The 25,342-nt window shown below is 38.8% G+C and overlaps 1 protein-coding gene across 1 annotated transcript in view; it reads left to right on the forward strand.

Moving 5' to 3' along the window:
* BEND2 (BEN domain containing 2) overlaps nucleotides 1-25,073 on the forward strand; it is a 46,963-nt gene extending 21,890 nt beyond the window's left edge. Inside the window, exons 11-17 of the mRNA XM_056131137.1 lie at nucleotides 1,437-1,535; nucleotides 9,898-10,017; nucleotides 12,734-12,928; nucleotides 14,640-14,761; nucleotides 17,051-17,258; nucleotides 21,115-21,318; nucleotides 24,478-25,073. Of these exons, the coding sequence (XP_055987112.1) occupies nucleotides 1,437-1,535; nucleotides 9,898-10,017; nucleotides 12,734-12,928; nucleotides 14,640-14,761; nucleotides 17,051-17,258; nucleotides 21,115-21,318; nucleotides 24,478-24,671 (1,142 nt within the window). The 3' untranslated portion in view covers nucleotides 24,672-25,073. The remainder of the gene's footprint in view (nucleotides 1-1,436; nucleotides 1,536-9,897; nucleotides 10,018-12,733; nucleotides 12,929-14,639; nucleotides 14,762-17,050; nucleotides 17,259-21,114; nucleotides 21,319-24,477) is intronic.
* Nucleotides 25,074-25,342: the final 269 nt, after the last annotated feature.

Here is a 25,342-nt window from a genome sequence, read left to right on the forward strand (position 1 = left end):
TTGTTCATGAATTTCAGTCATACAATGTTCTGATACCCATTCCTTCATCAGTGCACATTTCTCACCACCAATGTCCTAGTTCCTGCCCTGCCCACCTTCCCACTTACCCCCTTCCACCCCAGCCTGCCTCTATGCCAGGCAGTTTTCTTCTTTTTTTCTCTTACTCTTTCTTCTGGACTACGAATTGCAATTTATGTACTGAGACGTTATGTTTATCCCTTTACCTACTATTTTTAGCACTCAGTTCTTGTCCAGAGTGGTCATTTTTTAAACTATTATTATTGTCTTACTGGTATCTTCTCTAGGATAGAAATATTGACACAATTCACAAATTTTGAGATACAGTAGATTTTATGTGTGTTTGTGTATATATATGTATATTCTTTTTTTTTTTTTGCTTTTTGGGTCACACCTGGAGATGCACAGGGGTTAATCCTGGCTCTGCACTCAGGAGTTACTCCTGGCGGTGCTCAGGGGACCATATGGGGTGCTGGAAATCGAACCCGGGTTGGCCGCGTGCAAGGCAAACGCTCTACCCGCTGTGCTATTTCTCCAGCCCCCTGTATATTCAGTTTTATAGTAATTAATGAGTTGTACTGGTTTCATATACTCCATCACAGTCCATATTTGGAACATTTCTGTCACCACAGGGATCATTTACCACACATCAAAACCATGCCTTGTTTTTCCTTCTCACATTTTTATTCCTCCTTGGTCATGTCCTTGTTTATGTCCCCAACCTTCCAAACAGTAACATTCTGTTGATCTTTACAATTTTGTCATTTGAAGAGTTTTATATAAATCACATTGTACATGAACTTTGGGGGTTGCCTTTTTTCAATCACTGTAAATCTGGAGAGCCATCCAAATTGCTGTCTGTATATAGTAATTCTTTCTATTGCTAGGTAATATTCCATCATGTGTGTGTATCATGTTTTTATCTGTTCACTAGTTGAAAGACATCTGGCTTGTCTCATCTGGGGTTATAAGAAGTAAAGCTTCTATAAGCAATTATGTAAAGGTCTGTGTGTATATAGATTTTTGTTTTCCTGTGATAATACTCCAAAACGCTGTTGCTGGATCCTGTGCTAACGGTAACGAGAGTTTTATAAAATAATGCCAAACTGTTCCACTGTAGCTGTACTATTTTGCATTTATGTAGGATCTAGTTTCTCTACTTTCTATTGCTCTTCCTCATGCTTTGAAGAATCCTCCCTTTATTCTATTAGTCTTTAACTCTTCCTTTAGCTATTTAAGGATAAATCTGTGTTTGTTGTAAAAAATGTTTTTCCTTAGTTTAAAGATATCTTTATTTTTATCCGTTTCTGAAGGATAATTTTACCTGATGTAAAAATCACTGCTGAGTTTTATGTTTGATTTTTTTTGTCTTTCAGCACTTGGAAATGTTTTTACATGTTTAAATGTTGTTCATACAGAGTTGAAACCAGAAACAAGTCAGTCAACTTTAAGGAAAACTAATGTTGCTGGTGCTGCAGAGGCTAATTCAGAGTCTTTGGTCTCCACTGAAAGTGCTGGTGAGTTCTAAGTCATAGATACTATAAATAGCTTTTAAATCTCGATTAATCAGTCTTCATAATGTTCTTAGTAGTGATTTTTCAAAGTTAAGCTTTAACTTTGATTTCAGAATCACATTTAACTATAAGAATGTGTAACCTTTATCCAGTTTTGCCCAATTTAATATTTAAAAAATAAAATAAAACTTAAAAGTTATTCAGATGCTTCTAGCTTTACTTATACTCTTTGATTCTATGTGTTTTACACTTCTCTGCATTTTGGGATACCTTCAGGTTCAGGTACTCACTGTACTTATGATATAGAACTTTTCTGTTCCAAGAAACCACTGGAAGCCTTTCTATAACCATATCCACATCCTTAATATTATTCATTCCTTGATTTATTTTTAAACCATTAAGGAATAATATTAATTCTTTCTCATGCAAATAATTCCAATACCACACCATCACCATTGTACCCATCTCCCTCCCTTAGACAACTCAGCCCCCCTTCCTCTCACCCCCTTTTTACTCTTAACCTAGGTAAGTACTAATCTGTTCTCCCTCTTTATAATGTAGTCATTTCAAATTGGTATATATATATAAGTAGTTTGTTTTTATTGATGATAATTAATTTGTGGTATGGTTGTACCACAATTTATTCACCCATTAAGGGATATCTGGATTGTTTGCACATTTTGGCTACTAAGAGTAAAGTACTCCTTATGTTGTGTGAACTCTTGTGTACAGGTTTCTGTGTGAATATTTTGATAGTTCTATGACTAGTGCCCAAGAGTACAATTACTGAGTGATGTGGTAATTACAATTTTAGTTATACAGGAAATGGTAGATTTTTTTCCAGAATGATTTATGCTGTTTTCTATTCCACCATCAGTGTATGAATAATTCAGTTTTTCTACATCTTCACCAATATATGATGTTTTCACTATTACTGAACTTAGTCATTCTTATGAGTGTATACTAATACTTTAGTATGGTTTTCATATGTGTTCTCCTTTGGATAACAATGTTTACTACCTATCCATGTGCTAGTTTGCAATTAATGCTTTTCTTTAAAATACTCATAGTTAAGGATTTTTTGAAATTCTTTTTCTTTTTTTCTTTATTTTTGAATTTTTTATTTTATAAATTAGCTCAAAATATTTTATTACATTTAATATTCACACCACCATTACACATTTCCACCATAAATAAACATGATATTTTGGGTGTTTCCATCCCTAAACCCAGTCCCTGCCCCAAAGCAGAACTGAAACAATAAAATTTATGTTGTTTGTTATCAAAAATCACTGAAAATGCTACAAAAGAGTATCCTCAGAGGAAAGTGGGTAAATATTGTTTTACCCAGGGTTCATTAAGGCCTTCTATGAGAGATCACTAATATATTGTTAGAGGTTGAGACTTGTGTGCTTTTATCTATCTATCTATCTATCTGTGAAAAATATTTCCCTTTTAGATTGGTTGCCTCATACTTTGTACCCTATCAGATGTGGTACGGTACTCTTGGGTATGGGTAGGGTAGCACTGTCCTCCCATTGTTCATCAATTTGCTCAAGCGGACACCAGTAAAGTCTTCATTGTGAGACTTGTTACTGTTTTTGGCATATCAAATACATCACAGGGAGCTTGCCAGGCTTTGCAGTGCGGGCAGGATACTCTCGGTAGCTTGCCAGGCTCTTAGAGAGGGATGGAGGAATTGAACCCAGGTTGGCCGCATGCAAGGCAGACGCCCTACTGGCTGTGCTATCACTCCAGCCCATGGGTTGGGTACGTGATATGAAGTGTTACGCAGCCACAAATGCAGCCACGTGGTCCAGGCATAGGTTCACTCATGGATGAGACTCTGCCTGATTGCCCTGAGTATGGCTGCGCTAGAGTTCTAGAGAGGTTTTCAGCTGCTGGAGCTGGGAGGGGTCTCACCTCCTCCCCCCACCCCCCTCCCACCAGGGCTCCCCAAGTAAAACAGCCTGGCTTGGGATCCTGCAGCATGGTTATGGCGAATATCATGTTATGCTCCCTTCTGGGAGATGGACATGTGATCTGGATGGTGGCCGGTGATGAGATCTGGTGCCAGCCAAAGGTGGCTTATGAGCATGACTGCTGAGTTGCCGGAGACCGGGGTGATATGGGCCCTCTTAAAACTTTAATTATAATTATTTTTAAAGTTTAATCTCATCAATAGCTAAGATCTAGAAACTATAAAACAACAAAAGTCTCCATCCCTCTTGGAGAGCCCGGCAAACTACTGAGAGTATCCTGCCCGCACGGCAGAGCCTGGCAAGCTACCTGTGGTGTGTTCGATATGCCAAAAACAGTAACAATAATGAATCTCATTCCCCTGATTCTGAAAGAGCCGCCAATACGCCTTTGGGCTACACTATCACATGACAGGGACGAATGGAGACGTTACTGGTTCCGACTTGAGCAAATCAATGAACAATGGGACAACATGTGACAATCATGGTTACACTAGTATTAATAATCTTAGTTGATGTACAGTGTTATTGCATGACCAGCCCTCCACCACAAAATAATTCTATTTTAGGTTATATATTTACACTAGTGTGTGACAATTACAGTTTTGGTGTATATAGTTATCTCACGACTATCAAAATGCCTAAGACCCTACACAGTGCCCTCATGATACTTGCAGACCATGTCATGGCTCCCCACCCTTTCTTTCAATCTAGCATTTTCAAGGTGAGACACCAGATTTTTTACTTCATTGGGTTCCTTTTGTGTCTATATTTTTCATTTATTTATTTTTATTTATTTTTAAATTTTTATTAGTGAAACACCATGAGGCACAGTTGTAGACTTAAAAATTTTTGTGCTTGGGTTTCAGTTATACAATGATAGAGTACCCATCCCTCCACCAGTGCCCATTCTCCACCCCCAATGATCCCAGTATCCCTCCCACCCCCACCCCTCATCCCACCCCGCCTCTGTGGCAGGGCATTCCCTTTTGTTCTCTCTCTGCTTTTGGGTGCCGTGGTTTGCAAAAGAGGCATTGAGTGGCAATCATGTTCGGTCTATACTCTACTTTCAGCATGCTTCTCCCATCCTGGGAGGATCCTCCTAAACCCTTTACTTGGTGCTCCCTTCTCTATCTGAGCTGCCTTTTCCCCTAGCATGTGCGACTTCAAGCCATGGAGCGAACCTCCTGGTACTAATCTCAGCCATTCTTAGGTGTTAGTCTCCTATTTTTGTTATTTTATATTTGTGTGTATATTTTTAGTTTCTTTACTATTTATATATTGAAGTCTTTTTGCTTATTTTGGGTTTATTCTTAGTTTTTGGTATACAGAACTTTAAATTTGAAATCTGAGTCTGCTCCATTTTTCTAATGTAAGCTTTTTATAAGTTTTGCACTAATGCTTTAGTTGCAGCCCCTATATTTTGATGTGTCATATAGTCATTAAATTCCATGAATTTTATTATTTTCTTGGAGTCTTTCTCTTTGATGGCATTATTTAAGAGTGTGCCATATAATTTCTAAATGTTTGAAGATTTTTTCTTTAGTTTTATTCCATTATGATAAAAATGTACTTTATATCATTTATTTAAAATTTGTTTTTCTTCAATTCAAGATGGAGTCTATCTTGGTAAATGATTCACAATTTAAAAAATGTATGGGGTGGTCGGCTGGAGCGATAGCACAGCGGTAGGGCATTCACCTTACAAGCGGCCAGCGTGGCTGACCTGAGTTCGATTCCTCCGCCCCTCTTGGAGAGCCCTGCAAGCTACCGAGAGTATTCGATATGCCAAACACAGTAACAACAAAGTCTCCAATGGAGACGTTACTGGGCCCGCTCGAGCAAATCGACGGTCAACGGGAGGGCCTTTACCTTTACCTTTTACCTTTATGGGGTGGGAAGATAGTTAAGTTGTTGGGACTCTTGCCTTGCATTCGACTGACACCCTGCATACCATAAGATTCCTGTGGCCCTACCAGGAGTGATCCCTGAACACTAGAGCTAGTAGTCAGCACCAAACATAGCTGGGTGTGGCCCCAAACCAAACAAAACGTATATTGCTTTTATTGGGTAAAATGTATTTTAGTGAGAATCTTGTTGGTTGATTATATTATTCAAGTCTTTTATGTTACTGTTGATTTTTGGTCAGCTTGTTCCATCAATTGCTGAGGGGGGCCTTCTAAACTCTTCTTCAGTGATGGAATTGATTTCTTTCAGTTTCCTATTTTTGTTTCATGTATTTTGAGATTATTGTTTGGTATGTTGGGGTCCTAAGTAACATTTAGGATCATTATATTCAAGTTGGTCCTTTAATTCTAAACAATGTAGTAACTTTATCTGATAGTAATATAGCTTCTCTCTTTTTGTGGGTAGAAGAATTAATATTGTATATAATGCTGTTCTGTCCTTTTGCCTTAAACCAACATATGTCAGTATTTGTAGTTTCTTATAAATAGCATATAATTGGTCTTTTAAAAATATTATTGGGCGGGCTGGAGCGATAGCACAACGGGTAGGCATTTGCCTTGCATGCGGCTGACCAGGGTTCAATTCCTAGCATCCTATATGGTCCCCTGAGCACTGCCAGAAGTAATTCCTGAGTGCATGAGCCAGAAGTAACCCCTGTGCGCCGGGTGTGACCTAAAAAGCAAAGAGAAATATTACTAGGGTAGGGTTATAATACAGCAGGTAAGTAATTTGCCTTGCATGGGGCCAACCTAGGTTCAATTCCAGAACCCTATTTGGTCCCTGGAGCCTATCAGGAGTGATCCCTGAGCACAGAGTCAGGATTACACCCTGAGCACCACTGGGTGCGATTCCCAAAACAAGTAAATTTTATCAATTACTGGTATTTAATCGATATGACTAGGTCATTCACTTTACTAATTAGTGACATCTTAGGGCTAAGGTAGCACTGTAGCGCTGTCCTCCCCTTGTTCATTGATTTGCTCGAGCGGGCCTTGTAATGCCTCCATTTTGAGACTTGTTGTTACTGTGTTTGGCATATCGAATACGTCACGGGTAACTTGCCAGGCTTTGCCGTGCGGGCAAGATCCCCTCGGTAGCTTGGCGAGCTCTCCGAGAGGGGCAGAGAAATTGAACTTGGGTCTGCTGGGTCTGCTGTGTGCAAGGCAAATGGCCCTACCTGCTGTGCTATAGCTCCAGCCCACGACTAAGGTGTGCCACTTTATTTTTTTTTCTCTTTTTAGTTTTCTGTTTCTCCTCTATTTGTGGGTTATCTGATGATTTTCTGCTGTTCCATCTTGGTTAAGGTTTTGAGTGTATTGCCTCTATTAGTTTTTCTAGTGGTGATCTTGGTATAATATTACAGTTTACTGGTATTGCCATTTTACTTACTTTGTATTTTTGAAAACTTAATTCCACTTAGGTTTCTTTACCCTACTCAGTTTTAACTATTTTATAGGTGCCAGGTAGTGTTTTCAGTTTTGTGTGAATTAGTACATGTGATTTGAAAATTTATGCTCCTATTGTGTTTAACATTTTTCCTGATTTTTTTTGAGTTATCTATTTTTATTGTTGAATAGTATTCTGTGTTACTGGCTTTACCAGTTGGCTTAACCATTTGCCTGTTAAAACATGTCTGGGTTGTTCACCTGCTTTTATTCTCTTGTATAGAATAGCCAAGAACACTCAGCCTCAAGTTTTTGTGACATCACAATTGGCTATGTCATGTCATATTGCAGATTAAATATTTGTTTGTTTTGGGTGAGGATTAGGTCACATCTGGCTATACCCAAGTCTGTGCTTGGGAATTGTTCCTGGCAAGGAGCTGTGTTAATCAGGGCATCATGTGGAGTCTGATGACTGGGTACATGCAAGGCAAATGCTAAAATCCTGTATAAGCTCTTCAGCCCTCTAAGTTTATTTTTAAAATTGTTTATTATATTTTCCCCAAAATTTTATTTAAAGCATTGTGAGTTACAAAGTTACTCATACTTGAGTTTTTGAAAATGTTCCATCACTGATCCCTTCACTAGTGTCAACTTCTCTCCACCAGTGTTCCCAGGTTCCCTCTCCTACCCCACCGCCCTAGCCCCAGCCTGCCATCTTGACAGGCACCTTTTAAGTTTGGTTATTAAATTTTGGGTCTTATTATTTCAGTGTTGTTGACTCTGGTTTGGATATTTAGCTCTAGAATTACTTAACACCACCAATGTACCTTGAATATCCTTGACCCCTGCCTCTGTTGCTTTTCATATATCTCTTCTCCCCTTCCCCTTTACTTTAAATACGTCCCCTTTAAACCATTGCACTTCTTCATCCAGTTACTCTAAATACCACATATAAGTGATATCATTGTTGTTGTTTGTCCTTCTGGCTTTATTTAACATATCTTCCAATTCCATCCATGTAGCAGTAGCAGGTTGCATGATTTTTATCATTCTTTACAGCTGCATACTATTTCGCTATATATACACACATATATATATATATGTGTGTATAAACACAGACACACACACACCCCCCACATCTTCATGATCCACTAATGTGTTGATCCATTGTTGGACATCTAGGTTGATTCCAAATCTTCGCTATTGTACTGGGTGTTGCAATGAATATGGTGTACCTTTTCTTTTTGAATGAATGCTTTTCTGTTCTGGGAGTAGATACTGTAATTTACAAAGTTATTCATGGTTAGTTTTCAGGCATTCAGTATTCTATCCAAACCTGCCACCCCGGATCAACTTCCTTCACCAGTGTCCCCATGTTTTCCTCCCACCCCACATTCTACCTCCTGGACAGCCAAATTTTAAAGTTTGGTTGTTGTAGTTGGGTCTCCTGCTTTCAGTGTTATTGACTCTGGTGTAGCTAATAAACATAGTGCATACCTCTAAATCACAGATGTACCTGAGACCCTTCCTCCTAGCCTACTTCTTTTAATTCCCTCTTTTAATAGCCTCTTTTAATTCTCTCCTAGTTTTCTTTCCTTCCTTGTCCTCCTTCTTGAGTTCTAGGGTGAAGGAAGGTCTAGGTATTTCCCTTTTAATACCTTGCATCCTATTTTCCTGTGTGTATGTGTCCTTTTTAATGGGAGTTGATACCTGGATTCTGAGATATGGGATTGCTGGATCATATAGCAACTCAATTCTTCTCTGAGAAATACTCATCTCCATTGAAGATGAACCAGGTGATTTCCACTGATGATAGGTTTAGTTTTAAAAGAAACTGTCATTATATGAAGATTTATTGAGTGGTTTGTTGCTAGTTGAGCCTTTTGTGTTACTGCTTTTGCTTATTGGTCTTCTATGCTACTTATACAACTGATTTGCTGTGTTCCTACTATGCTGTCAGTATGGTGGAATTTGGGGGTATTGTATAGTTTTGTTTGCAACTGCACACTTCAGAGCTGTAGAACTGGGATGATCCTCAGCTTTGAATCTCTTCCGAGATTAGTTATGAAGCTGTGAGGCTGGGCCTTTTCTATACTAGAGGCTGTAGGATGTGGGTGTGACTTCTGGGCCTGTAATGGTTTTCACAAATTTTCTTTTACTGAACTATTTTTTGGTAATGCCATTTATCATTTTTTGTAACCAGTATAAAAATATTATTTCATGCTTTCTAAGACTTGGGTGGTGGGGAGTGGGAAACTGGGAACAGTAGTTGAGGGAAGGTCACACTGTTGTGGGATTGGTGTTGCAACAATGAATGCCCGAAACTACTGTATTATGAACAGTTTTGTAAACCATAGTATTGAAATAAAGTTATAAAAAAAGAAACTGCCAAACTGCTTTTCATTGTGGTTCTTCCATTTTGTATTGTTCCGTGCAGTGAATGTATGTGTTTTTCTGCATGAGTACTTTTGCTCTGTTGTTTTCTCATCCCTCAATGCTTGAAAATTCCTTTGTCAGCATTACCTTTTCATTGGAAGATCTTCATTTAGCTATTCTTTAAGACTAAGGCTGTAATGATAAATACTTTAGGTTTTGTGGGTTTGAGAAGGAGTTTTTCTTCTCCTTCATGCTTGAAAGAATATTTTGCTGAACATACAATTTATGGTTGAGTTTATTTTTCTTTTAGATTTTTTGGGGGGAGGGGTGCTTCTGAGGGTGTTCAGGAGGTCTGGAGACGTGGTGTTCAGGAGGTCTGGGGACCCAGTAGCCATTCTCAGTCACTAGACCTGCAGTTCTAAGCAAAGGCCTGAGGATGCAGCATTGTTTGGACCATTCAGTGCCAGGGATACCACTGTCACCCTACTGGTGTTGGGGGCCTCCAAGACCACGATGGATACAGTCTTCGTGAACCTTCAGGGATGTACCGAACTTTGCTCTGTGAACCATATGGTGCCAGGAATTGAACCTGGGTCAGGTGTATACTAGGCATATACCCTAACCACTGGCCCCATCTTATGACTTTTCTACTTGTAGAAATAATAAAAATAGAAGACGATGAAAACCTCCCTGGGACATCAAAACAGCCAACTACACCAGGAGATGACAATGATCAAGGTTCTGCCGTAACATCTTACATTACTACATCCTTTTTGGGTGAGTGTGAAGTGATGCATATTTTAGGTGGCGGTATTTAACCAGTATTCTTCAACGTTCATGAAATAAGATATTCGAAGCTTCTTTGTTTTCTATTTTGAGGGCTGAACTTTAGGCAATATTAAAATAATTTCTAACATTCATTAAATGTGCCTTATGTGCAAGGCAGTATGCTTTTCAATGAGTGTGCCTTTGTCCCCCTGTTAATGTTTATAATGGTTCCGTGATGTAGATACACTAATTACTCTTATTCCCTAAGACATGGAGGTGGTGAGTTCCAGAACTCTTTCTTTAACTGTACACTCTGACTTCAGAGCTTATGTTTATTAACATTCTGTTGTATAGTCCAGTAGGCCACAGTGGCAGAGAGATGGAGACCGTAGGCTTTGTGGTCAATAGGGCAAGCCTTCCTAGTATTTCATATTCTCTTTGCTGTCTAGTTTGAGTAACAAAACTTTCTTAATATCCTAGGGTAGGACCCAACAAACTCTTTTCTGTATGAAGGGTTGGAAGAGGGGATATTTTAGGTTTTGTGGTTCTGTTGTAAGTAATTACCTCTGTCACAGTATTGTGGAAGCAGCTATCGAGGTGGATAGATAAATGAGTGTGGCAATGTGCCACTGCAACTTCATTTACAAAAACCCATTGCAGGATTGACCTGGGGACTGTAGTTTGTCTACTGTCCTAAAGGAGAGACTTCATTTAGGTGGTCTGACTAAGTCTTCTAAAAGAAATTGAAAGCTGTACATTTTGTACTAAAGGTTGTTGGGAGGGGCCAGAGTGATAGTACAGTGGGGAGGGTATTTGCCTTGCACATGGCCGACCCGGGTCCAACCCCTGGCATCCCATAAGGTCCCCCAAGCACACTAGCAGGAGTAATTCCTGAGTGTAGGACCAGGAGTAACCCCTGAGCATCTCTGGGTGTGGCTCAAAAAGCAAAAAAATAAAAAACCCTAAAAAACAAAACAAAAAAACAAAACCCCCCAAAAATAAATAAAACCAAAACCAACTCCAAAAACAAATAAAGATTGTTGGGAGAAGAATAAGTTGGAAGAACCTTTCTGGAGGAGAATTTGTATAAATATCCTTATTTATGCCCTGGCACAAATAAGCAAACATAAAGTAAGGTTTGTATTAAAATATTGGTACAGGAATGTTCTTTTTGTGCGGTGCTGGGGTACAAACCCAGGTCTCAGATTTGCAAGCTATGTGCCTTTGCCACTGAGCCACAGCTCAATCATGAAAAAATTTGAATAGCTAAATAAGCAACCATAGGACTTAATGATTCCTGGAATATCTATATAGTATGTGACACAGCAAAACATAATGGTTATTATAAGAGTATGGGTTCCCAATTCAGATGGTCTGGATTCAAATTCCAACTCCTTATTGGACTTCAAGCCACTTCTCTAACTTAATTACTAATTTATTTGCCAGTGAAGTAACAAACATATTAATAGAATCGGGAGGATCAGATCTGATAATTATTTGAAAACTTTTATTTGATTATAAAACTTTTATTTCACTGTCCAGTCACTGTCCTTCTGTTGTTCATTGATTTGCTCGAGTGGGCCCAGTAACGTCTCCATTGTGAAACTTCTTGTTACTGTATTTGGCATATCGAATACATCACGGGTAGCTTGCCAGGCTCTGCCATGCGGGCGAGATCCTCTTGGTAGCTTGCCGGGCTCTCCGAGAGGGGCGAAGGAATCGAACTTGGGTCGGCCATGTTGGCTGCGTGCAAGGCAAACGCCCTACTGCTGTGCTATCACTCCAGCCCAAAACTTTTATTTAATTATTTTAAAACAATTATTTGAACTTAAGTACAACCTGAAACTCACCTGTCAAAGAATCCATGAAAGGAATGCAAACGTGAAAGAAAGAAAGAAAGAAAGAAAGAAAGAAAGAAAGACAGACACTGGAGAAAAGCTTAAAAATATTAAACAAAAACAAGGTCTCAAAATCATATTTCAGCTGTTTCATAAGGCATAAAAACAGAAAAGAATGCAAGACAGCAACGTTAGTAGGATAGAACTCTTGCTTATAAAGTGACAGATTTTAATACTGGTTTTAAAATGGACAGTATGACTTTTTTCAAATAACTTAACCTCCTCTAGGCATCAGTTTTCTCATATACTAAGAACATGGGGGCAAATTGATGAAACTGAACTCATCATTGTAAAAAATATATAGGACAGTTGTTTGGATTTTTAATTATAACAAATTACTTTCAAAATTGTCTTCAGCGGCTGGAGCGATAGCACAGCAGATGGGACATTTACCTTGCTCGCGGCCAACCTGGGTTCGATTCCCAGCATCCCATATGGTCCCCTGAACACCACGACTAATTCCTGAGAGCATGAGTCAGGAGTAACCCCTATGCATTGCCGGGTGTGACCCATAAAGCAAAAAATAATTGTCTACAGGGAGCATATATTCACTTAGTTATATAGTTCTGATTATAAGAGATTAACAGGTATCTTGGACTCATGAATAAAATGTATTCAAGACATTGAACAGATTAACTCAGGTATAGCAAATTTAAGACTAGTAAAGGTGAAAAATATTAATATTCAAATGACATCAGAAGCCTGTTTAAGGAAAGGTGTAGCAAAATATAGTAAAAATTTGTGAATTAGAGATAAAGATGTTAATGGGGGACATTTCATGGTAGCCTTGCACGAAGGACAAGAATTTTACGTTTCCTATATTTCAGCTTATCTTGGTGATCCAAAAAGAAATGTCAGGATACTTAGTCACCATTTGGCAATTGCACAACAGAAGAGCAGTCCTGAGCATGCAATCTGCTACCTGGTTGGCATTGTGTTCTCAAAGGAAATCATGGCTTACAGTTCATCAGAAACCAAATATAACCAACCCCTGGATTCAAACAAAGTGGCTGCAATCAGAGGTATGGCAAGTCATTATGGAATCTTGTCACTCTTATTTGGTGACCTTACTGGTAGTTGAAATAATAATGAAAATGTGTGTAAATTTTAAACTGTACATATTTTCCACTTGCCGGATTTCAATTTTTTAATTAATAAAATATAAGTGACAACTATTATTTTGGTGAAACAAGATTTTTATTAAGATTTATTCAGAGAGATGTGAGGGAGAGAAAGAAAGATAGGAAAGGAGAGGAGAAAGTAAAATGTGTTCGAGAACACAGGCAGCAAGGAAACATAAAGACAAGCAAGGGAGAACATGGATTGGAAGCACAAGTCATGTGTGACAACTTTTAAGGAATAAAAACTAGTTTATAAACTGGAAGAACAAAAAAAGTTTTACTAATTATTGTGTGTATATATATATTTATATGATTGATAAAGTAAGTTCTTTAGGACTGAATTTTGGTACTGAAACAAAAAAAAAGGTCAAAATGTAGGTGAATAAAACATACCTAAGTGCTAGTCATTGGCAAGACAGAAATAGAGTCTCATGGTTAATCAACTTTAGTCTCCCGCTTTCTTGCCTTCTAGAAATGTTTATGGAGATCCTTGAACTAGTAGGCATCAATGATACAACAATAAATTGTTATTTCTGACTTCAAGGACTTCACAGAACTTTTAACAGTATAGAAAGGGATCTATTGAGGCAAACTAATTCCTATCTAGCATGGCAATGTGTAGAACCATAGACTGCAGAGCAACTACTTTGAGGTCATAATAGAAGATTTACTAAGGACAAGACCTTTGAGCTAGATTACGAAGGATTCCTTAACTCTAAGGAATGGTGAGTGACAGTATCAGAACTCTCAACAGTTCTGACTTTTAAGCTCATAGGGCCGAGGTTCATTGGTGGAGAGCCTACCTTGCAGACACACAAGCTTGAATTCAGTCCCTGGCATTCCCACATTTCAGAGTGTAATTGTAGTGGTGCTTTTGGTGTCTTACCTGGTACTTTAAGTGTGGGACCCATGGTGCACTGTATCCTAGTATATAACTATCCAGACATTGCAACAAGAACAAAGGAAGAAGGGGAAATAAAATCATTATAAAAAAGGAAATAAGGGTGTTCTGGACAGAGGGAATAAGCTTATGGAGAAAAGAAATAGGTAATATATACAAACTAGCCGAGGGTGCAATAATGTTTATGATAACACTTTTCTCTTTAATGGTTTCCTTTTTTTAAAGCTCTAGCTTACTATAACACTCAGATAATTTTATTTTACTCTCAAAGGGCTTACTGTCAGCTTCTTATGTCAGTGTTTTAGGGACTTGCATGTTAGAACGAAAGAGATAATCAGCGAAGTGCTCTTTTGGAATGTCTAAATTCTTAGAAAGTTAAAGAAAAGAATGAAGAACCAGAAAAATTAGGGGCTGGTAAATATCTGAGTTGTGTTGCATTCAGGTGCTAGTGCCTGGCATGCATGGCTTCGAGTCACCAGGTGTGGCATTGGATGTCCTAAGCATGGCGAGGAATACCTCATCACTAGGCCCGAGCATGATATTATATACTCTGCCCTCACAGCTGGACAGAGTATCACCAGGAGTAGCCGCAGCCCCCTAAGCACTGCTTAGAAGGTCACCCTTGAAAATAAAGGAAAATCTCAGTATTTAAATTAGAACTTAGTGGTTTTTTTCCTCTCACATTTCATCAATGTTTTTTGCCTTTTGCAGAATATGTGGCAACTGTTTTTCCTAACTATGACTTGTGTGAAGGTGGAGAACACTGGAAAAACTGCTTTTCTGATATTAGATCTCTGATGACCTGTATTTGTTCTGAAGCCAAAGCATTAACTGTAAGTTATTTTTCATGTAAATATGGTCACTGTTATACAAGTACATACTGAATACAATACCATAGCTGATTCATGATACCCAGGATCTTCAAGTCATGTGCTTTAATAGGTTTTTTAATTTTAGAGGTAAGGGATGTTTCCTTAAAAGCATACTGCCTGTTTATTTTACACTTGACAATTGATCAAGACTTGGATAAAGATAGCACTGCACTGTAGCACTGTCATCCCGTTGTTCGATTTGCTTGTGCTGGCACCAGTAACGTCTCCATTGTGAGACTTGTTACTGTTTTTTGGCATTTCGAATACACCACGGGGAGCTTCCCAGGCTCTGCCGTGAGGGCGGGATACTCTCAGTAGCTTGCTGGGTTCTCCGAGAGGGCCGGGGGAATCGAACCCGGGTCGACTGATTGCAAGGCTAACGCCCTACCCGCTGTGCTATCGCTCCAGCCAGATAAAGGTAAGAAAATAGAATATAGTTAGAATTGATTTATTTGAAGCCATGGGTTCTACTAGAAAAAATTTTTATCTGCAGAGATATTTGGCAAATCTTTAATAATGTTCCACTAAGTAATACCAGAAATGCAAAGCATGGTGCTGCTATATGTCCTGGTGGTAGTGAAGGGGGACTGGGCCACACAGGGAAGATGAAAGCATGTCACTACTTGTTTACTTTATGTGATGGCAAAACCTGGTTAAAATGATGAGTATCTTGAGGGTAAGCTGTAATAAGTGTTTCATGGAAATACATAATAAACAGGAATCTACTATCTCAACCTTTCTTCTGTCAAATGTGCATTAGAGATTTCTTTTCCCATAGAAAGAATAGGGAAGAGTGTCATGTATATTACCTTTTTTTTTGATGAGAACTTAACTGAATGACAATTCCTAATTGGCACTCACCTCTCTCAGACTCCTATTTTCTTGTATGTCTAGTCACTTCTGTATTTCCAGAGTAAATTTATGAAACTATTTTCCAAGAATATTTGTAGCTGAGCTTATGTTTTCTTGGTGAACGGCTTGATTTCAGTGATAACTCAAGCACCATCTGTCTGAAACCAATCTGCTTATTTTTCACATTCACTTTTATATCTTCCAAAAACTGCACCCTAAACATTGGAATGTAAAATGAAGATGCCGCCTGGAAAATGGTCATTTGCATTTTTGCTTAGGTGTCAAGAAGAGAAATAGCATCTGCCAGTTGCTTTCTGGGTACTTCCCAAGAAGCAGGATAGGGCCTCTGTACTTGGTGGGTTTGTGAACCAGCAGCAGCACTGGACAGTTTATGAGAAATGCAGTCTTGAATTCTACCCATGCTCACTGGGTGAAAGCAGAGACTATTTCTTCATTTTAGCAAGACTACCCAGGGGATTTGTATGCACATTGGAGTTTGAGAATCCCCAACCTAGAGCCTTGGATACATAGTAGAATCATGGGGCTGTAGCGATAACACAGCGGGTAGGGCGTTTGCCTTGCACACAGCGCTGATCCGGGTTTGATTCCCAGCATCCCATATGGTCCCCCGAGCACCTCCAGGAGTAATTCCTGAGTGCATGAGCAAGGAGTAACCTCTGTGTATCGCCAAGTGTGACCCAGAAAGAAAAAAAGAGGAAAAAAGAATACATATTAGAATCATGTGAGGTACTTTAGAAAAAGAAAGTTATCAGTGTCCTAGGCCTTTCCCCCTCAGTCAGAGATTCTGATTGAGTTTCTTGAGGCTGGAACTCATGTACAGCTTAAAAAATTGTTTTCTTAAAGATCCCTAGGGTAATTCAAATGTTTAAGTCTGCAGCCAAGTTTAAAAGCCGCTGGGGAAAGAACAAACAAAAACATTGAAAACAAAAAACTGTCATCTCCTTGAAACTTAGTTGTTTATTTATGAAATGTTTGTTAAGCATTTATTTCCTGCAAACAGTTATGGTTTAGCTCTTTAGATAGAGTTACTGAGTCCCTTAAGAGGCGATGTGTTAGGAAGGAAGTCTTGATTGAAAATCCTCACCTACACCATTTAAAATTCCTGGTGCATAATACCCAGGGTTCAGACTACCTTACTTCTAGTCTGTAGTAAGTCTGTAGTAAACAAAAAAATGTTTTCAATTTGAAGTTCCATAATTTACAAGACTATTTATGATAGGGTTTCATGCATATGGTGTTTGTACACCACATCCTCCTGAGTGTCCACTTCTTTCTACAGGTGCGTAGCTTGCTACCAGTTGGGCCTGGGAGGTAGTGGAGCACAGCCTTATTTTCTCAGTGTGGGAATTTGTTTCGAGATACACTTTTGTATTTCAGGATCCTGCTGACAACAGTCAAGACCTTACTACACTCCTGTCTGCAGCAATGAGCGAAAGAGATGATCCTGGTGAAAGCAGTTCCCAGATGTTTCAGCCAGCACCTGCCTCACAAAGAAAGAGAAAAATTCCTCAGTACACAGCTGTTGTTATTGGAGAAACGAGTGGAAATTCCAATGGTAGTACAGTGACATTGTCTGAAGTGTTCGGTGAGTTTTCAAATAATCTTGATGATAAAATAATGTTTAATCTGAATGATGCATCTATGGGGCTAATTGTGCTAGTCTCTACTTGCATGTACATTTGAATTTTTTTATAACCAAAGCAAGTTCATCTCCTGTGAACAAGTTGATCAAAGTTAGATCTACCTAGTTCTAACACAGTTCTTGAGTGTTAAACTAAATCTATTCTTTTATCTTGGGAAAGCAGTTCTTGGCAGATCCTCTCACCAGTAGGAACTCTCACGTCAGGCATTTTGCTACTCAGGTGGAGGAGGAGCCATCGTGGAAAGAGCTGAAAGCATTTCAGGGTCCTGTTGTCTGTGTGCAGGGCACATTTCAGGGACTCCATAAAGAGTTGACATCAAGAAATCAGTCACATCCCTAGACGTCTGTGCCCCCACTGTTGGCATGCTGCTGGAGGCTCACCTTGCTTGCTAGTGTCAAGTATCTTCTTGGCTCCATTGGTGACTAGGCTGCCTGCCACTCATGCTTCCAGATGCCTCCTTCCAGGGATACTGGGGTTTAGTAATACTTGAGGTAACTGTTTTCATGTCAACCCCAAGTTAAACGCAAGTACTACCCATGATCCTGATCAGTTGAAATCATTGTAGTGATTTGTGGTAAAATTTTCCAGTATAAAAGCAAGCAATATATATCCCTGCTGCATTTGTTAAAACTGCCCATCATAGAATCAGACTGTCAAAGCTTAAGTGCCATGACAAAATAACTGGATAAATAGCCTGTACACATAAAGAAGCAATGAGCAAACCAAGCTATAGGGAGGAGCCTGAGTGACCTCAAGACTGTGGCCTGTGGAGTCCTGAATTCCCCTGGGGCTTCATGTCTACAGCTCCCGTGTTCTTAGGATTTTGGTTTTCCCTTGTCACTGTTCAGAGTCCCAGGAGAAAGACTAAGCTTTGCAACTTGGGTCACAGGTTGACCCCGACTCAAGTAGAACAAAGGGGGTTGGTCACCCAAGTCAGTTGTGAGCCAGGCAGTCATGCTAGTTTCTGTGCAGTCTCTTAATGATGCTTCATTTAATACATCAGGAAATGTGCAAAGAAATGAAGTTCCTACAAACATTTATTTAAAAACTATTGTTAACATTTAAATTTACTTTCTAAGTCTTTTAAAGAAAACACTGAAAAGGGTTATAACCTGCATATAACTACTTTTTAAAGATACTTATTGTGTATGGTTTTAGTAAGTAGTTTCCTTAAGAATCTACACTTATTTCTTTCTCTAAAATTGTGGTGGCCACACCCAGCAGTGCTTAGGAATCATGAAGTGTGAGGGATGGAATCTAGGACTTTGCACATGTGAGGCATATGATCTATCCCTGAACCACATCCCTGGCCTCCATAGTCACTGCTTTTAAATGGTTAGATAACAATCTGTTAAATAAGTGTACCTTAATTAACTACCTCTTTGTTGTAATTCTCGGAGGGCGTTTTTTTTTTTTTTTTTTAATTGAAGCACTGTGAGAGCAGTTACAAAGTTTTCGGTTTAAGTCTTAGTCATACAATGATGAAACACCTGACCCTTCATCAGTGCACATTTTCTACCGCCAAAAACCCGAGTATTCTACCCCACCCCACACCCTCCCCCTACCTGTGTGGCAGACGCTTTCTACTTTGATTACATTCAATATTTCGACACCGAACTTACCATTATTATTTGGGATTTTACCCCAACACTCAGATCTGCTGAAAAGGTAACATTAAGCAATTTGTTTCCTATTGCTGATTATATGAATTGGATATGATGATACCTGGCCAGAATAGCGGCCGCGCAATTTTGGAATTTTGAAGTTTTAATAATTAAATCTGGAGAGATTTCTGCCAAAAGCCTCTGTGTTCCAAGCTTTTTTTCTGAGTCTCTGGGATCATGGCTGTTAAGCAGCTCAGATTAGCAGCCAGAGGGCTCGTTTGTGGGCCGCAACTCAGGGTCTCGTAGGGGCGGGGAAAGGGCTGGCTCCACCCCATCCCATGAGGCCTGGAGTTCACTGCGGGCCCCTGGGAGGGCTTTTGGAAGGAAATTATTAATCATAATATCAAAATAATATTTTGCATAGATATTTTTTACATTTTTATTCTTAGATGATCAGAATTTGAATTATTAGGTAGAGTAGTATTAAGTTTTTTCTGACTCCTGACAGTTACTAGTAGGTTAATCTTTCAGATTTAAGTCTTTGAACTTATCAAATTGTTTTCTTATAATTTCTCTTGCTAGCTAAATGTTTGGTCTGAAGAATTCAGTAATTTATGGATGTTCTTAGATAAAAGTTCCTCTTATTGACTGGCAAGAATCATTCTCCGATAGTTTATTCAGCAAGTAATTATACATAATTATATTTTTCAAGTATGGTTGGGTTGAAGCAGTCATGATGGACTGAAGCGAATGATGAGTAGATTGTAGAGCTGAGAAATAAAAACATGTTTTAAATGTAGCTTTTAGCTCAAATAAGTCTAAAATACAAAGTGAATTTAATACCAAACAGAAAACCTGCATTTAAAAGATTACAAGCATTCAAATCTGAATCACGGTGCTTATTTCTGAAAAAATTCTTTTTTTTTATTATGAGTGAAACACCATGAGGTACAGTTGTAGATTTACAAATTTTTGTGCTTGGATTTCGGTCATACCATGATCAAATACCCATCCCTCCACCAGTGCCCATTTTCCACCACCAGGATAATATCCCTCCCCCCCATCCCCCCCTGCCACTGTGGCAGGGCATTCCCTTTTGTTCTCTCTCTCCTTTTGGGTGTTGTGATCAGCAAAAGAGGCATTGAGTGGCAAACATGTTCAGTCCAGTCTACTTTCAACCTGCATCTCCCCTCCTGGGAGGATCCTCCAAACACCCTCCATTTGGTGTTCCCTTTTCTATCTGAACTGTCCTTTCCCCTAGAATACCCGGCTGGCCTCTAAGCTATGGAGTAATCCTCCTGGTGTTGATCTCAGCTATTCTTGGGTATTAATCTCATATTTTGTTATTTTATATCCCCCAGATGAATGCAATCTTTCTATGTCTATCCCTCTCTTTCTGACTCATTTCGCTTAGCATGATACTTTCCATATTGTACCACTTGTATGTAAAGTTCATGACTTCATCTTTTCTAAGAGCTACATAGTACTCCATTGTGTAGATGTACCAAAGTTTCTTTAACCAGTCATCTGTTCTTGGGCACTCAGGTCTCTTCCAGTTTCTGGCTACTGTAAAGAGTGCTGCAATGAACAAACAAGTACAGATGTCACTTTGGCTACACATTTTTGCCTCTCTGGGATATATTCCCAGGAGTGGTATTGCTGGGTCAAATGGGAGCTCAATTTCTAATTTTTTGAGGAACGTCCATACTGTTTTCCAAAAGGGCTGAACCAGTCGGCATTCCCACCAACAGTGAAGGAGTGTCCCTTTCTTGCCACATCCGCGCCAGCAACGGTTGCTTTTGTTCTTTTGAATGTGGGCCAGTCTCTGAGGTGTGAGATGGTATCTCATTGTGGTTTTGATCTGCATCTCCCTGATGATTAATGATGTAGAGCATTGAAAAAATTCTTTTAAAAATAGGGAAACTGCGTTAGGTTACTTTGCATTTATAACTAAATATAATGTTAAAGCTGATTTTATCCTAAGAATGCACTGAATCATCTTGAACAATAAAGAGCAAGTGATGGAATCGTGTCTGTGGTCATACTTATATCAGATTTCATGCTATTTCAGTGGTACACCAAATAACCTCTTAAATTCTTGAGCCTAAAAATTAAAAAATTAACTGTACTGTTAAAGTCTTTTGAAAATTTGAATGTAACATCTGCCACAAAATTTGATATATTTCTATTTCAGGTTATTTTGGAAATCCATGTAGAAACATACTGATGTCGATTGAAGTTATGACTGTAGCAAAGAACAAGCCTCGTCCAGAGCTGTCAGCCAGATACCTTATTCGCAGGCTGTTCTCAGAGGAGGTCCTGATAAGAAGCAATGTCTACGGCCATGTGACTCTTGGCATAAATCCCCTTAATGCCAATAAGATTGGTGCTCTTCGAGGTTTGTTGTATGATACTATGTGAGAATAAATCAATGAAAATCGTGTTATAGAAGGCAGAAAGAAAGATCCATTCAGAGCTTTACAATTCCCTCTTAGGGTGTGACAAGGAGCAGATTCATGAGTTATGTTTCTTTTGCATATGGGTTCTCAAGACTAATTGGTTGTATTTGCCTGGCATCATTATACTAGGGAAGACAGTATTGATTGGCTCCCTGGTATGGATTGTATGGCTTGCCAGGATTATGGAAACTGAAACACCATCATGTACTGAGGAGCAAGGCAGAAGCTACAGAGCTTTGTCAATTTCAGTTTTAGTAATGTGCTGCAGGTTAATGTTCTGTTTTTTTTACGTGCATGAGCATATTATAGTATTTGTGATCTTTATAAATAAGATAACAAAGCTGCCAGAAGCAGGACTCTAATCCAAAATGTGGAGAAGGCAGAAAGCTAAGTATTTCATTACTCACTTTTCCACAGCAAAGACATGAATCTGAGCCTTCATCAGGTATCAGTTCGTTTCCCTTGGTTCCTACATAAAGTCCCCTTTCCCCTATCAAGTTCAGAAACAAGTGAGAGAACTACTAGTATCAGGCAGGTAGAGAGGTCTAATCATATCTGCTCATTTCAACCATTTTGATTTGGAGATCCCTCTAGATGGAAGCCTGAGTATTGGAGAAGAAATATTTCCAATGTTTTCCCATTAGTCTTAGACTCTTACAGCTAAGTTTCTTCCAGTTTCTTCAGTTATTCATCATATAAATACTTCTAGTCTTTCATGATATGATTCAGAATGTGACTGTTCTCAAATGTGTTCATGTTAACCCATAATACAATAGGACTATTAGATCTAGGCTGTTGATGTAACCTAAGAAAAAGCATTTGCCATTTCAAAACTTATATTCAACTAAAACTCCTAGATACCTTTTCCCCTGTTTTGTTTTGCTTTGTTTTGGGGGTAGACTTGACAATGCTCAGGGTTTAATTCCTGGATCTACACCCAGGAGTCACTTCTGCTAACAATATAGGATGCCAGGGATAGAACCCAGGTTAGCTGCATGCAAGGCAATCACCTTACCCGCTGTACTATCTCTTTGCTCCAGATACTCTTATTCTATATGTTGACATTTATCCAGTACTTAAATTCATATTTAGATAATTTCTGTTTATATTCCTAGTATCTTTTAATGGAAGTCTAGGATTTTGTAGTTACTCCTCCTGTTAGTGTAGAGCAGTGTTTCTTACATGACTGTGACTACCTTCTGGAATTGCTTTTTTCCTGTGATCACCCATCTCCTATTGATTTGGGCCACTAGTATTCTTTCTGCTCTTGCCCCAATTTTCATGATTTTTGTTGGGGTCCCCCTTGGAAAGCTTGGGCATCTTCAGCTCTCAGCTGAGAAATGCTGGTATAGAGCTGCCTTCCCCAAACCATGTTTCTTGTAGAAACTTGACTCTTAATCAGGGTTTCATGAGTAAAGTACTTCTCTAGTCAAACCAAAGTAAGATCTTTGTTTTCCTTGATACTTTATGGGCCCTTAGTCTATTGTTTCACTGTTTTGAATACCTTTAACTGACTAGCCCTCCAGAATCGCCATGGGCCCGACTATGTTGTCTTATGTGTTCATGAACTCTCACCAAAGCATCTGCATCTGTCAACTTTGAGTTTGCATGCCTTTTTGCTGAGGAATTTTGGGGGCATTGGAAGGGTCTAATCAGAGTATAGTATTTCCCATTTGCCAGAATTAGAGCCTTTTTCCCCAAGGAATTTTTTTAAGGAGTAGATTTTCAGAGAACAGATTTTGGGGGACACCAACCAATTTAAATTTGTCATTGTAGCCTGGTGAAAGCTTTGCAGGTATTGTATTTATCTCCAAGTTTTCAAGTTATCTGTCACAGCGTTGCTGTCCTGTGTAGGTACTACAAGCCTGTTTTACTGTAACTAATTTTTTTAGGAATGTTCAGTCAGAGCCCAGTGTTGAATCAAGTGACATACTTATTAGTCATTAAATCCTCTAGATATCATTGATCTATTTTGTTCTTTGGATATGAAAGTTTTTCATCTTTGTTACATGAATTGATGAAAAATACTTGGATCTGAGCTACATTTATGGCATTGCCCTGATTTCCCAGCCATCAACCCTAACAAACAAATGAGGTTAACATAGTCAGCTAAGGTTGCCTGGAAGATCTCTAGATCCTTTTCTTAGGGCTCAAAGGTACTTAGAAAATGACATACACAACAGGACAACTTCACTCTTCTAGTTAACACCTCTTTCACCATCCCTTTTGTCTGGCCTACTTTCTCTAAGAGTGCTCCTTGAGTGTGATGATGCTGTGTCTGTCCTTTATAAATCTTCCACTTCAAGACACACTCATGGTCTTAAACCTTCTTTTGAGATAAGCCAAGCAAATAGCAAAAAACTTAGCAGTTACAACGACTTGCCACTAAAGGTGAATTACAAAGCCTTAGCATGTTTCCATTTGTTATAATTAATTGTCTCCATATTTAAATTTAAGAATAAGAAAATTTTACCTTGAATAAGGAAGGTAGCAGAGAATTTCTATTCTGATTGTGTAGCAAGATCATTGCATATTGTTCTATTTTATTATCTTTTTCAAACTTTCATTTCTTTGTTTATTATTGGGGCTTCTTTAGCAGTGCTCTAGGGCTTTTCGGGACCTCCCCTCTTTATCCTCAGCTCAGTGCTGAGGGTGCGATGTTTTGGTGCTTAGGTCATTTATGTGATGCTGCTTGGGCCAATGGTGTTGAGGGGCACAAGGACCACACCTGGTGGTGCTCAAGTGCCACCAGGACTACACATGGCAGTGTATTAGTGGCACTTAATTCAATTCCTGGCATTATACACTGCAATATACAGTTCCTGGCATTATACAATCAAAATGGTTGTATAATGCCGGGAATTGAATTAAGGACCTCATACATGCAAGACTGATGTTCTGCCTCTCAGAGCTATCTTCCCCATTATATCCTTTTAGATTAGAAGTTCTGTTCAACTAATTTAATAATAGTTAAGAGTCCACATGCTTAACTTAGTTAAAATATTCCTTACCCCTTTACAGTCATAGCAATAGTAGTGTAAGTTTTAATTTATTTCTCTGATAAGTGATTTCTAAGTGATGGTTGTTTTTGTCCTTAGAGTTTCTCCAGGAGGCCTTCCCATATCGTGACCTATCAGAAAGTGGAAGTGACTGGAAGTCATGTGTGACCGCTATCAATAGCTGTATTCGTAGTCTCAGACATGACTGCAGGAAGGGCAAAATCAAGTTGACTACGGAAACGATGCCAATAGAAGAGGCCAGAGATTCTGACTCGAGTGATGAAAGCTCTTAAATGTCAATCATTCAGATTTTCCTTTAAACTCTAACATCATTCTTAAGATTTCTAAGTTGTTATTTTAAAATTATCTGGTTGTAATAGTGATACAGTTCTGTATTTACACTTGGAGAATTAGTCACTTTTCTGCCAACAGTAAGGCAGAATTGCATTAGGAAGACATGTTATGCTTTATCTCTTGAGCAAAATTATAGACACTGTTCTGATGAGCACTTACTTTTAAAGGAGTTTTTAGGGCTTTAGTACCCATAAGTTTTCATACCTCTTTTTAATGTTGGATGAAAATAATATGTTTATCTCTCAGTGCCAGATGAAATCTGAGCATCAGTGAAGCATATATGTGTAATTGGATAGTCAAGCCATAATCTTTTGTGAACTTTGATTATTTGTCAAGTGAATGGTCACTTACAGAGCTCTACCATTACATACCACCAAAACATTCATTGACTGTCTTAAGTATCCATCAGAAGATTCACTGACAGTCATTATAATGCTGTGTCAACTTTGTCAAGTGAATCGTCATTTACAGAGCTGTACCACTTAAGAATGGAGGTGTGGTTTATGTACAACACTCATTGACTTTGTTGCATATCTATCTGTAGAAGATTCATTGGATTTACAGTCACATTGTTTGACTGAAGCTTTCTAGAGATGAGACAATATTCTTT

Source organism: Sorex fumeus, unplaced genomic scaffold (assembly GCF_029834395.1).
Source record: "Sorex fumeus unplaced genomic scaffold, SorFum_2.1 ptg000086l, whole genome shotgun sequence".
NCBI classification, from domain to species: Eukaryota; Metazoa; Chordata; class Mammalia; order Eulipotyphla; family Soricidae; genus Sorex; species Sorex fumeus.